Genomic DNA, 14,573 nt, shown 5'->3' with positions numbered 1-14,573 from the left:
CACGTGAAAAGACCCAGGAAAACCGAGTAAATGATAAAAACCCGAAAACCATACATTTCACACCTTAGTCTCAACTCTCGCGGCCCGGTACCAAATGACTCACGGTACCGGTCCGAGGCCCGGGGGTTGGGGACCGCTGGTTTATACCATAGTTTAGATTGTATAAATCTAAACTATGGCTCTGTCTTCTTGGAGGCTTTGTGACATTCCTCTGACTGAGGAAAGAAGAGTTGTGAGAGTTTTGTGTCTCCTGGTTGATTTGGTGTGTGTTCACGTTCACCTCTTTTTGTGTGTGTGTGTGTGTGTCTGTGGATTTATTTCTGCAAGTGAAAGAATGAGTTTGTAAAGCATTTAAAGTCATTTTCTATTGAAAGTATCTAGACGATGATTCTTGCAGCCCTACTTTGGTTCATGTATTTAACCAGTAGTCATGGTTGCCAGGCAGGTAACCAGGAAGACACTAAAAACTTGCCAGCACACATGAAACAGGAACTATGCACATATGGAAAAAAATACACAGGTTCCATCATGAAACATGCTTCACTACAGTGTTCAACGTCACACAGCCAGGAAGTGATGTCACTGGTCTATTCTTAACACACACACACACACACACAGGCATAGCTGGACTCTTCCAGATGTTTAGATGTTAAAGGTCAACATGCAGCACAGTTGAAAATCTTCATACTGTTTCCTTCACCATGCACACATGACGTGGACTAAACCAACTCACAGGCAGCTTCACAGTAAGCACTGATTACTGAAATGTAGCAGCGATATCAGCATTCAGACACTTACAGCTTTAAGTCTGTTCACGTAGTAACTGTCCAGACAGTCTCAGCAAACAGTGAAGGTGACACAGAGGATGCTTTCAGGGACCACAGTACAATGACCGTTCATTTCAGTTATTACACCAAACAGGCTCATTTCCCAGATGAGCACAGGAGCCTGATGTGTATCAGGACGACAGCCTGTATGCGTGCTCTAATAGTTTTAAATAACAATCAGCCAGTTCAACAGCTTTATGCAAAACCTGTCATGTGCACGACTGTGAAAGGCCGTAGTATAACACGCATTCACATACACGCTGAGTTTGTGTGTCTTCACAACAGGTGAAGCTATCAGCACTCTGGCAACAGCTGCCTCAGCTTCACGTGTTGCCACAGTGACACATGGTGGTGTCTATCGTGTTTAATGCCGCTACGCTTACATGTGAAACTTATGCAACGTGAAACTGAATCCCTAAAAGTTCGGCTGAGCAGTAATTATCCCTTTTCCAAATCAATCAGTTGGCATTCTAACCATCAGATGAAAGTCCCATTTCCATCCTGTCACGCTGGCATGTGTTCGCTGGCAGGATTGGGTTACATCAGCTGTTTGGATCTATTTGTCCATTTGTGTCCTTAACAAGCTCTTGGCATAAAGTTTCCAAGCGACAGGGATGTCTTAGGAAGTAGAGCTCTCAGTGATGTGTCACATAGGTACTCTGGAAGAAATAAGGCTGCACAAGGCTGTGAGCCGAATCAGGTCAACAACACATTCACAAGTCATTGGGGGTCCTTTTGTCCCTCTTTGGGGGGAAACTCCCACTGGGTTTAAATCTGGGACTCTCCGCCATTTGACCTTAGAACTGAAGAAGCTTCTTGGATGAGAGGTGAAACGTCTTCAAGCAACTTAAAGAAGTCCAGACGCTTTTCTTTGCAAGCTCCTTTGACTACGATGACCTGGATGACTGAGAACCTTCACAGACACAACGCATTCACAAAGATTCTGCTACAAAGATGTTAGATCACCGTTTGAGGTTATAAGGGCCGTTTGAGGCTTTATTTTTTTTCCTGAGCTGTGATACACTTTGGATTCTAGCCAATCATTTTACATTTCCGAGGATAGTAGGCGGGCCCAGGTACGTACGTTCTTTTAGAGCAGAGCTACAGATTAAAAACGCCCAAGGCGAAGCGGTCAAAAGTCTGGCTGTACTTCACAGCAAAAGATGCAAACTCAGCAGCAACAAGTGCTTTAAGCTGATACTGTGATACTGTCAAAGGAGGTAACACCTCGAATCTGATGAAACACCTGGCGACGCATAGCGTTTTTTTAAAAGCCGAGAAATGCACCGAGTTAGCAACATCCCCCAAGAACCCGAAGAGGAGAGTCCTGGCCCCTAGCCCTGCCAGTGTAGCAGAAATGATGAGGATGATGATGCAGCAGCAGCCGTTCTTCTCTGCGTGAGTAGCTTAATGTTGTTCGTGTGTAATTTACGTTGAGTAGGCTAACCACGTTATTACATTAATGCACGTAAGGTGAACTAGCAAACATCATCATAGCTACATGCGGCTGTCTTCTTGTTTGATAGAGTGAAACCATATATGCCCTATAGCTGCAGGAAAGGCTATCATTGGTATCTTTTTACAAAAAAACAGCTAAACATGAGAGGTTTTAGGACAAAGTTTGTGTTTTTCATTGTTTAAGCACCGGTTCCAACCAAAGCAGGTATGTTGTATCAACAGAAAAGGCTAACTTGGTTATCATTTTGCAGAAAAAAAGAGACTACTAAAAATAAAAACCGGCACCGTTTCAAAAGTACCGGTTTGCAATGTTCCCTGTAATGTTTCATGTGTCTGAGCGAACACACAAACTCCCTGAGCGTCCCTTGGACCACTGTGAGCGACAGCAGACGTGTGCACTGTGGTCACGCCAGCATCGAATCATCCAAGTTACATGTTTATTAAAGTAATCAAATTACAGCATTTATGTTAGACTACTTTTAATTAACTGCTTTAGCCCACTTACAATGAAAATTTAAAACAATCTTGTTCATGACCTGCAGCATGTTAACACTATTGGAAGTAAAAATAACTTGAACTCCAATTTTGAAAACACAACTTTCTTTTTTTTGTATGAAGCTCTGACTTGTATTATGAGTCTGTGGTCTGGAAGAGAGTCTGTAACTCTGTCTGCAAAATATAATATATAATGACCAATGTTGGGTAATTAATTATATAGTTACTTCTTCAAAAAAGAAACTGAGTTTTGCAAACAACAAAGTTTTTTGCAGCTGTTTACCTAAAAATGCAGCCAAGGCGTTTTTTAAACAAACATTTCAAACTATTTACAGAACAATCAGCTGTTCTGCATCAAATCTGATGCCACACAAATTATTTGTGCCACTCCAAAAAATAATTTCTGTCCACTATGAGACACCGATGAAACACCGGTGTCGGCACATGAGGAATGCTGAACATTTGCCTGTTTAAATCATGAGACCAGTCACTACACAGAGATGTGCTTCTGAATGTGGACGATGTGTCTTCTGCTGCAGTGATGCAGTTCTGCTTGTGTTGTGATGTAAACAACTGATTGATCTAAACGCTTTAAACGTCAAAATTGATCATTAGATTTTTTATGACACAGCAGTGGTGAGTGTTCCCACCTTCATGTTTGTGCACCATATTTATGCAACTGTGTTACCAAAGATCACATTTTTGATATTTTTCAAACACTTTATGCACAACATGCAGTAGAACTCTTTGAGTCCCACTAATCTTTTGGTAGTATTACACATTGTTAGCAGAAAGTGGTAAGAGTAATGCTAATACAAAACTAAAAACAACATATCAGGTCGGTGTGAATCAGAATAAACTCAGAGCACATAGTACTGATTGGTGAAACTGAGTTTACAAGACTCACTTTTTGGTATTTGGCTCTACTGATATTAGTACGTGATATATAAATGGCTTAGCAGATACAGTAGACAAAACCCATCATATCAGTATCATGGTTCTGTCCAGTTTTTCCCATATGTGCTGAAAACTCCATTACACAGACACCTATTTCACATTTCAATAATATCTTATGTACGCATTTCGCATCTAGATTAACAGTTCAGTGCGTCTAGAGGCACTGTTAATTTACAAAGTTGTTAGACTCTAAGAAGGCTGTCCTTCCACCTGTGTTCCTGCCAGCCTATATTCCTGTGCCATCAATCTGCTAATGATCCATTTTCAGCTTTTCCTTTTCAGGGTCGCGTGGGGCGCTGGAGCCTATCCCAGCTGTCATAGGGCGAGAGGCGGGGTCCACCCTGGACAGATCGCCAGTCTGTCGCAGGGCCAACACACAGGGACAGACAACCATTCACACTCACATTCACTCGCACATTCACACCTAGTGGCAATTTGGATTATCCAATTAACCTATCCCCACAAGCTGCATGTCTTTGGACGGTGGGAGGAAGCCGGAGTACCCGGAGAGAACCCACGCAAACATGGGGAGAACATGCAAACTCCACACAGAAAGATCCCGGCCTGATGGTGGAATTGAACTCGGGACCTTCTTGCTGTGCGGCAACAGTGCTGACCACCGTGCCACCGTGCTGCCCGTGTGTGGTTATTCGTGGCTGCTTTCATTTTGTGTTGTAACAGGCTGAATAATCATTTTGGGTTTGTGACTGTTGTACTCCTTTGTGTTGGTCACATGGTACTTTTTGTGTGTGTTCAGTGTGGTAACTTCAGATCCTCATGTAGGGGCATCCATGCTTAAAGATGCCAACTAAAGAAATGTGAGTATTTAGTACTAAGGAGAGCTGGTAATAAAGTGCTCAAGCTTATTTTTGAGGGATGAAGGCTTCAGAGGGGCTTTTAATAAATTTAGGGGTCCTAGAGGAACCCTTTTGAGGGAGGAGGTGTTACGTCCCTCTGCATCCCCTAATCTCCTCAATGTTTCCAGCTGGTGCTAATTGGCCACACCTAGTCAGGTGTGGATAAAAGCATACCTGAGGCAAGCTCCCAGAGAGTTCACTTGTCTTTGCCTTGGTGGCATCAGCCATTTTAGCCAACCTGGTTTTCCATTTTAAGATAAAACCTCTTCTCACCCATACTCTGGTATTCGTCTCCTTTTTTTTTATGTTGCGGCTTTGAGCCGGGTCGTAACAACATCAAAACCAAGCTGTAGCCTCCAAGGTGGAACAATAAAACCAAAACATTAGCACCAACAACTGCAGTTCCTCTAGCAGCCACTTGAGGCTGGCTTTAAAACCAAGTGAGTCCCCATGGACTCCAGAAATGACAGCGTCCTAAACTGAAACATAGCATGTTTGAACCTGATGTTAAAACAATTCAAGTCTCTGTAGCTACACATATAGAAAGTTTCATAACCTACATTTGCATGAAAGCCCTCTGCAGGATGAACAGGTGAGTTTGCTGCACTGTGATGGATTTACAGTAAATAGCAGAGTGTGACTGCTGCACAGTGACTGTGGTGCTTATGGTCATAGTTGGGTTACATCAAGTGTAGCAGAGATTCATATGAAGTTAAGCTGATGATGCTCAGATGCACTGACTGAATTCCACTTTCATACCAACTTTATTTCCCACCCTGAGCCACAACAGCTGATTTTGGGGTTCCACACCTGCTGGATCCACTTTAACTCGTCCCTTCTCATTTTCCTGTTAGAGCTAAAGTCACCCTCTACAGTGGAGCAGCAGAAAATACAGATCATTTTGATTTTCCTTCTTTTTTTTCTGCTCATCTTCTACTTAATAGATTCAAGCTGAGTGCCTTCATTGGAATTAAAATTAAGAGTCAAATAAAGTTTGTATTCAAATCTACTCATATTATTATTACATTAATATAGCACAAGGTTCAGGTAGCTTTGCATAGAAATAGGTGGTAGAAATGTTCTTCAAGGAGCTACTTTCACTTTCTTACTCTGAGTCAGTACGTTTTCACTTTTACTCAAGTAAAGTAGTTGAATCAGTACTTCAACTTGAGTATTTTTTAACACTAGTATCTGTACTTCAGCACAAGTACACCATGTCTGTAGCTGTGCTGAAGAGGACCTCTCCATTGCCCTTGTAGTTAATTCTATCATTTAGCGCCACTTCCCAATATCATCACGTTTGGCTTCATAATCCCAAACACTGTGGTGTCGTATTCATTATATTCATTTTCTAGTTAAAACCAACATAATAATGTTTGAGGAATGGCAACATTTATAGTACTTTGTGCAGGTTTTCCCACTATTGGTTCCTCATAAGCTCCTGTGGAAACAGTTTGTATGAAATACAGTTATTATCATGTTATTATTGACTAATGTCCTTCTTGTTTGACTATAAATCGTCTGTTCTGAGATAAGTTTTACCAAAGTGACACTTTGGCACAATTTGAAAATGTATGAACTTGTGATGAAGGTCATGTATGAATGGTTCTTCTTTCACAGGCAATTCTAATTGAAATCAGAGCTGTCTGATTTATACCACAGCATTCAATAGTTGTGTAATTTCACTGTAATGTCACGTGCCCTGCTGCTCCATAACTAACAGCATTACACTGAACATAAATCACTTATTGTTGTCTCATTATTTCAACAGATTACCTGCGTAAAACAGAGCAGGGTAGGTTTCCAGCGCGAGCCTCTCACATACGCACACATGTGCATTTGAACACAAGCACATATTAATGGCCTCGCCTCCAGTGTTCCCTGCAGAGGAAAACCACATCCATCAGTCCTCCAACACAAACCACACACTGCTCTCTCATAACTATGCTCAGAGCAGAGTGAGAGCTAGTACAAGCTAAGTGCTTTCCAGCCACCACACTCAGGTCGCACTAACACAGAAGCAGGAGATGATGTATTCTCCACAGGGACGCTGCTGCTCGGTAAGGGACAGCTGCTGGAAAAAAGCAAGAAACGTGATTAATAGAGTGTTGTTTTATTTCTTTGTTTTTATCTGAATAACCTTTGTTTCCACTTGGGCAACATGTTTCAAGTAAAAGAAATATGTATGATCACATTTCTGTCAGTGTTTGTCTTGCAAGGTATCTGCAGCTGAGCAGCTTCCAACTATCTTGGGTGAATAGACTTTAGAAAGTTCACTTGGAGGCTTTAAATCTGTCCAAGCAGGAAAGACATCTTCACCTCAATGACTCCTGATGGTTTTACACTCATGTTATGACGACACTGTACTTCATTGTTTCCAGTGGCTTCTGCCAGGCCGTGGCAGTTTATCGGTGTTTCACACAAACAACACACTAGAATAAGTACCCGTGTGGACGGGACGAACGAGGCATCCAACCAGGCACAGAGGACAGAAATGAGGACGAGACGATACTGTGTGTGTGAATCCTCTGATTTCTATGATAAAAATTGGTGCTTTTCTTGATGTAGCTGGAGGTAAGCAGGAAGTTTTGTCAGGTAAGTTTTAGCCATCAGTCAGGTAGCACAATACTTGTGTAAACGTAACTGGCAATGCTCACAATGCTCTCATATTAGCTGCCAACCTACTTATTTAATCCTGCTTGGATACGTCCACAGTGGAAACTTTCCTTTTTGCTATGTGTTAACAGACCTCTCTGCATTGAATCATATCTGTTATTAACCTCTGTCTCTCTTACACAGCATGTCTTTATCCTGTCTTCCTTCTCTCACCCCAACCAATCACAGCAGATGGCCCCGCCCCTCCCTGAGCATGGTTCTGCCGGAGGTTTCTTCCTGTTAAAAGGGAGTTTTTCCTTCCCACTGTCGCCAAAGTGCTGCTCATAGGGGGTCATATGATTGTTGGGTTTTTCTCTGTATGTATAATTGTAGGGTCTACTTTACAATATAAAGCACCTTGAGGCGACTGTTGTTGTGATTTGGCGTTGTGTAAATAAAACTGAATTGAATAGAATTGTTATAATTCAATAAATCTGTGTTTGTCTGTTCATTGCATTTTTCAAGCAGCATTTCTCTGATTTATTTCAAAGTTGGTGGAAATATTGCTTTAAACACAAATATGTACACTGTTGAGTTTGAGTTTGTATCAGTGAAAAGCTAAATGTCTTCTGTTTTTTATGCTGACCCTGCAGTGACTACTTCCTGTTCAACTCTGCTGTGTGTGTGTGTGTGTGTGTGTGTGTGTGTGTGTGTGTGTGTGTGTGTGTGTGTGTGTGTGTGTGTGTGTGAGAGAGAGAGGTGCCAGCAGAGACTCTACAGAAGAAACAGGTCATAATTGTTATTGTTACATATCAATATAGAATCTGTTGACCCACCTCGACAGAGAGGCAGTCGTGTCTGCCTGTTCATCAGTCTAATCATTCCTGATTTCTTTCCTGCTGACTGAGTCCACCATGATAACAAAAACCTTTTCCTCCTCCTAAAGTCTCAAGGCTGTCAGTGCATCCTTGGTTAGAGGCCATAAAAACAAAATACTCACATCTACTAAGGAAATTATGTAAGAGCTTGAATATGTTCGTCCTTGCATGTATTTACCCTCAAAAAGCAGTTTCATGTGTGTCACGCTTGTGTGTGTCCTTCCTTCATGAAGGTTTCTTTGGCTGTTGAATTATTTGCATTTTTACTTTGCTTGATCACATCACAGAGACTCTGCGAGGCAGCACCACGTGGTCGTACTCGAGGCGCACACAGCGGTCTGTTACTGCAGTATTAGCTTGATAATAAACTGACTGCATATTTTATTTTTCTCTCATCCATCGACACCATCTGACTCATTTGAGATGAACCAATCACATCAAAGCGTCTGTTTGAGGGTGATGACATCATCTGTGGTGCATGCCAAACGCATGCAGCGATGCCATCTGGAGGGTGCTGACTCAGCACAACACTCACACACACGTCTGATCACTCCAGCTCACACACTCGTGCACGGTAGTCAACGACACTAAAAACCAATTTGTCTGATCTGGTTCTGGTAGGATCCACGGAGGTTTCTGCCTACACGGGACACTTTGTCAGCACTAACAGCATTTTATTCAATTTAAGAGAGCGTATCTTCCAAAGAACAGCATCACATTTACAACCTTTACAAGGACTTTTACCTCAGATTAGAGCCAGGAGTGTTTTTGGTTTTCCCACATTACTCAGCACACACACACACACACACACACACACACACACACACACACACACACACACACACACACACACACACACACACACACATTTGTGAAATATGTTCTGGGACCTTCAGGATTCCAAGCACAAGCGTGAGAAGCATGAGGGCTGCGGTCTGTATGAAGCAGGATCCTGTCTTATTCAGTTAACTGCAGAATTAAACACTCAGTAGCACAGGAACAGAGCGGGAGGGAGAGAGAGAGCCAGGGACAACAATGTCACATTAGGAAGGTATAGTAATCATCTACAACTATTTTCAGTTGCAGATGATAAAGGATTCAGAAAGTTTATTCATGCAGGCCCATATGACAGAGAATATGCAACTTCTTTTTGTTTTCATATTTTAATTTATATTTAATTGTGTTGTGGTTTGCAGTGTTTTGTGTTGTTTCACTTTAAATATGTGAAAGGAAAAAGCTGAAAATTTAAATAGTTAAAAATTGAAATGTGAATAGTTGGTTTTTGTATTACATGATTTGTTTATTACATTTTATGTGGAGTGAATGAATAAAAGTATATTTACGGTGGCCCCTAGACACACAGCACGTACAAACACAACAGAAGTGCTCCAGGATGCTAGGGCGCAGTGTTGAGCTTTGGTTCCCTCATGGCTACACAAGCCAGCAAGTACCAACGACTGGATTTGGTGTGTGGTAATAACAAGTGAATGAACTTTTTTTTTTTTAATTATTTGAATATATATGAGTGCCTGTGTATAAATACACAAACAATACACATATGCTTTCAGTTGTGTAATTTAAGTGATCTAGGTAGCTCTGTTTCGAAGTTCAGTTAATGCTAGAAATGTGCTTTGGAGTTTGTACGTGTTTTGTCTCTAGGGGCCACCGTAAATATTTATATATAAACATTAGGGGTGCAACGATACTTGTATCGATACTGAACCGTTCGATACAGTGCTTTCGGTTCGGTACGCATATGTATCGTCGAGCACAGATCCACCGAGTGCAGATCCACTGAGTGCAGGGCAAGCTAGCAAGACAGAAGCTAAGCTTGTTGCAACATGGCAAATTGAACCTCCTCCACCCTCATTCAGATCTGGCGTTTGGAATTATTTTGGTCTTCATGTGACGTATGACCCTGAAGGTAAGCGCGTCATGGACTAAAGTAAAACAGTATGTGCCATGCAATGCTCAATTACATGGGTGGGAGCTAGTGTGTTAGCGCAGTTAGCTCGTTAACGTGTTGACGCCGTCCAGCCCCACGCACGGTGCGATCCGCGGTAGCTCGTTAACGGAGATTTGCCGTGTTGTGGCGTTAACGTCATTTCAGCTTAACGCTGACAGCACTAGTGGGAACACAACGAATATGACTGCACATTTACTCCGACAGCATCCTAGTGCAAAGACAAGTGGAAGCAGACAAAAACAACAAGCACGCATGCTACACACTTTAGCCGAGTCATTTAGACAGCCGTTAGCACAGGATTCTCCTTATGGGCACCTGATATGTTTAATATGCTGCTGAGAATATAGCCCAGAAGAAGCGGATAGTATAGCTTTTATTTTGGAAAGAGCCATTTCTCTGTAATAAACTCTCTTTTCCAAAGATGAGTGATTTCTCAAGCAGATAGATTTATTACTTTGTTGTTTCAGCAGCATTAAATTTAAAAACTGTACTTTTGAGTTAAAATATATATTCATAATTTTAATAAATGACAAATTGAAAAGGCATGAACATTTTTTTGTATCGAAAAAATATCGAACCGTGACACCAAAGTACCGAACCGAACCGTGAATTTTGTGTATTGTTGCAGCCCTAATATATATATATATATATATTATATATATATATATATATATATATATATATATATATATATAAAGGCACTTTTTTTTACATTAGTAATTCCTTTTGTGCATAATTTTATATTATTATTAATAATAAATTAATTAAAGCAACAAAACAACCTGAAGACCCGGTTCGGAGGCGAAAGAGCCGGTTCTTTAAAAAGAGCCAGAAATCCCATCACTACTCGTTTGAGTTTTAGACAAAATGGATTCTGGGATATTGCATTTCGTCAAGTGCAAAAACTGAGGGGGGGCTCCTGTTGTGTGTGTGTGGATAATAGCAAACACTGAAATACAGTTTTTGCACGCAGCAATGAATTTGTTCACTCAAATTTAGCTTTTCTTCGCTCAAAATAAATTTCTCCTCAAAATGCAACACTGCAATTTTTGTTTTTATGTGCGCTCAGAATAGTGGCACAAAAATAACGCCATACAAGTTGTGTAAAAGTGCTTTGAGTGCTCAGAGTAGAGAAGCTTTATATAAGAAGCAGTCCGTTTGCTGTGCTTCTGGATCTATGTTAATGTCAGCTAGGAGGAATCAGCGTCAATCAGAGAGAAATAAACAGTTTTTAGATAGAAATAATGTTGTTAACCTGTTCAATCAAAATTATAACATTACAGATGAGCAGTGCTCTCTTGTTTAATTATGAGCCAGAGCCACTGCCTGCCATTTTAATAATAACAGATGGCTGGTGTGACTTTTACACACAGGTACCTTTAGCTGCTGCCAAAGGTACCTGACGCAGCCAAATGTTTGATTTAGCAAAGGCTTTATTCTAAATCCAGTCTTAGGATGTGCACCAGGAGCACAGTAGCTGTTAGAAGGTGCTGTTGTAGTTGAGCAGCTAATCTAAGAGCTTGGAAAGAAAAGCGACTGGACATTTTTAAGTTTCTTGAAAAGTTTCTTCAGTTCTAAGATCAAACGCTGATGAGACCCAGGTATCTCAGCCCCGGTGGGAGCTGTCCCTTCACAGGGTTGATGACCCTCATCACATGAACCAGTCTGAGACATTTCCTCACCCTGTCACGTGACGCATTGAGATCAGCTGACTCAAGACATGTTAACATTTAAATCAGGACATTTACTGGCTTCTCAAATTTCCTTATGATGTGTTGTTCAGTGTTGTGCAGGTCAGCTACTCCAGCTGCTGACGAGGGAAGGTTTGTGTGTCTGCCTGTTTGCAGCAGTGCTGTGTGAAGTTGTGTGTCAGCTGGGGGAAGCAGACAGCAGTCTGATACTGTTGAAAATGTGTATCTAATCCATTTTTGTTTGTAATATCGGTTAGTGTCTGAAAAGCTGTAACTCTGCTGTGTAAGTGAACAGACGTATGCAGCGCTATCAGATACCTGAGTATGTGATGAATTGTAATTGAGTATTTCTTTAAATTATGTTTCCGTTTGTGTTTTTATTCTTTAAAGTGGAGTCCTCCTGAAAGAGCAAACTGTACAAATAGGTGTTGCATTTGAGCATCATATGTAAAGCTTATAGAAGATGCTGTAAAATTGGAGCCAAAATGAAAATATCAGGAGATAAATTTGAATTGAAGAATTTATATTTCTTACTGATGCACATAAAGGAAACACAAAGACATTACATGCTATTGAAAACGTTACTGTCTGTGTACTCGTGTCTGAGGGATCTTTCAGATATGGTAACACTTTCCTGCAGAATGATTGGTCAGGAGGCGATGATTCAAGACCACTGAACACAACATTTGCAGCCTATTCCTGTGGTGATATAGGCCAGTGAGAAGTGATCGACCTGTATTGTAGAGGACCCCCCTCTGCTCAGCGCAAAGCACAAGGCTCACGTGCGGAGTGAAGCGGAAAAAGAGAGAGGGTGAGAGAAAGGAAAAAAAAAAAAAAAACACGGCTCGCAATAAGGAGACAGCTCGCGTCATTCACGTCAAAGATCCGGCTCTAAGAGCCATTTCGTTTGCAACCGACACATCACTACAAACGAGGCAGTGGCGGAGGAACACAGAGGGGCGGAGTTTGAAATATTACTCTGTCTGGGTCACAAAATAAACTTTTAAGATATTTTCATGTGAGAATGTTTCTGTGTAAACTTCAAATATCTGCTCGATTCATCAAGACATCACATATTTGCATAAGTGCTCTAATGTTTTCAAACCCACTCAGAAAAGTTACCCACCAGCTGACTCGGGTTAAACATAATATATAAAGCTGAACTGACAAAAAATCACCGACTACACCACCAGGTATTACAGGAAAAACCATAAAGCCTTTGAACTACAACAAACGCTGTTGTGACAGTGATGTACAGTCTTGTTGGTATATATGTATGATTTGTATCACCTTCATGTATCCACACCGATATCATGATCAGCAGCTTTTACAGCTGTGGCTCCAGCAAACATCAGCTGATACTAGAAATTAATATTAAATAAATTCTAACAACAGCTGATCAAGCTTAAACGTGCTGCTGCTGTTTAACGCGACATCCGCTGGTTTCCTCTTTCTGGCGCAAAGTGGGCGATAAACAAACAAGAGAGACGATCAGCTGATCATTGATCAGTTTCATAATTGAAGTAGCAACAGGAGAGGGAGGAGAATGAGAGGAGAAGAGGCAGCTGACAGCATAAAGACAGAATAACTCCAGCTTTGTGTCTTTTTCATTGTAGCTGAAGTCCGGGACGAATCGCGTCAGTAAAGAGTTGAGCGTGCACGGGCAGAAATATTGAGAGCGCGAGCAAGTGCAAAACCTGAGCGAGAGGGGCTGCTGTTGTGTGTGTGTGTGTGTGTGTGTGTGTGTGTGTGTGTGTGTGTGTGTGTGTGTGTGTGTGTGTGTGTGTGTGTGTGTGTGTGTGGATAATAGCAAACACTGAAATACATTTTTTGCACACAGCAATGAATTTTGTTCACTCAAATTTAGCTTTTCTTAGCTCAAAATAAATTTCTCCACAAAATGCAACACTTGCACCTGCAATTTATTTTTACGTGCGCTCAGAATAGTGGCACAAAAATAACGCCATAAACTTGTTCATTCACCCAATCACACCTGCACTTTCTCCTAAGCTGTTCGCTAAGTGCTTCCTATCTAACATTCATGCTCTGATGGATACATCGGAGAGCAACATAGGGTTAGTATTTTGCCCAAGGACATGCAGAAACTGAACTACCAATCAGTAGGTGACCTGCTCTATCACCTGAGCTACAGTCTGTCACGGCTGGCGGGGTGAGCCGTGCGGTGTTGGAGGAAAAGGAGGACCCAAAATGCGGCAGTGACTGATGATTCGAGTGACGTTTATTTACAAGTGGTGGAGTGGCAAAAACAGGCAGTGAGGCATGACAAAACAACTGAAGAAACCTAAACTGGGAGAACTAAATGACAAACCTGAGAGCATACAAAAGGGGTGCGGGGCAGAGAGCCACAGCGACAGGAACGAAACACCATAGAACACAGACGAGCCGACGACGAACACAGACCGACACCCACTAAATATACACACACAAGGTAATCGGGTAATCGCACACAGGAGGGAAGAACAGCTGATCTGAATACACATGATGACTGGAGGACACAAGCTGAACACAATGACAACAGACACAGACCTTCAGAATAGAACAGGAAATCCAGAACACAAGCCTTCAAAGTAGAGCAGGAAACACACAGGCTGAATTACAACACAGGGACATGAACAGAGCACCGAGGACAGACACAGGTAGGGCTGATAAAACACTAAACTTCAGGTTCAACCCTAAACTAGTACAAAATCAGAATAAACACAAGGCACAAAAATGAACTTCAAGGAAACACAAAACGCTGGGTCAAAATGACCCAGGACCATGACACAGTCAAATAGCTGGAATGAGTGTAACAAGCATGTGCATAATATGTTGCAGCTGCCAGCTAC

The 14,573-nt window shown here is 41.6% G+C and overlaps 1 protein-coding gene across 4 annotated transcripts in view; it reads right to left on the bottom strand.

Annotated features, from left to right (window-relative positions):
- Positions 1-14,573, bottom strand: part of kalrna (kalirin RhoGEF kinase a) — a 147,866-nt gene that overhangs the window by 111,984 nt on the left and 21,309 nt on the right. For 3 of the 4 annotated variants that reach the window (XM_076875397.1, XM_076875399.1, XM_076875400.1), the window contains exon 1: positions 6,371-6,464. The exons of the other annotated variant lie outside the window; for it this stretch is intronic. In XM_076875397.1, the coding sequence (XP_076731512.1) occupies positions 6,371-6,449 (79 nt within the window). In that variant the 5' untranslated portion in view covers positions 6,450-6,464. Of the gene's footprint in view, positions 1-6,370; positions 6,465-14,573 lie in introns of those variants that run through there. 4 annotated transcript variants of the gene reach the window in all.

Source organism: Maylandia zebra, linkage group LG16, assembly GCF_041146795.1.
Source record: "Maylandia zebra isolate NMK-2024a linkage group LG16, Mzebra_GT3a, whole genome shotgun sequence".
Lineage (NCBI taxonomy): Eukaryota > Metazoa > Chordata > Actinopteri > Cichliformes > Cichlidae > Maylandia > Maylandia zebra.
This window is presented reverse-complemented; position numbering and strand designations above follow the sequence as displayed.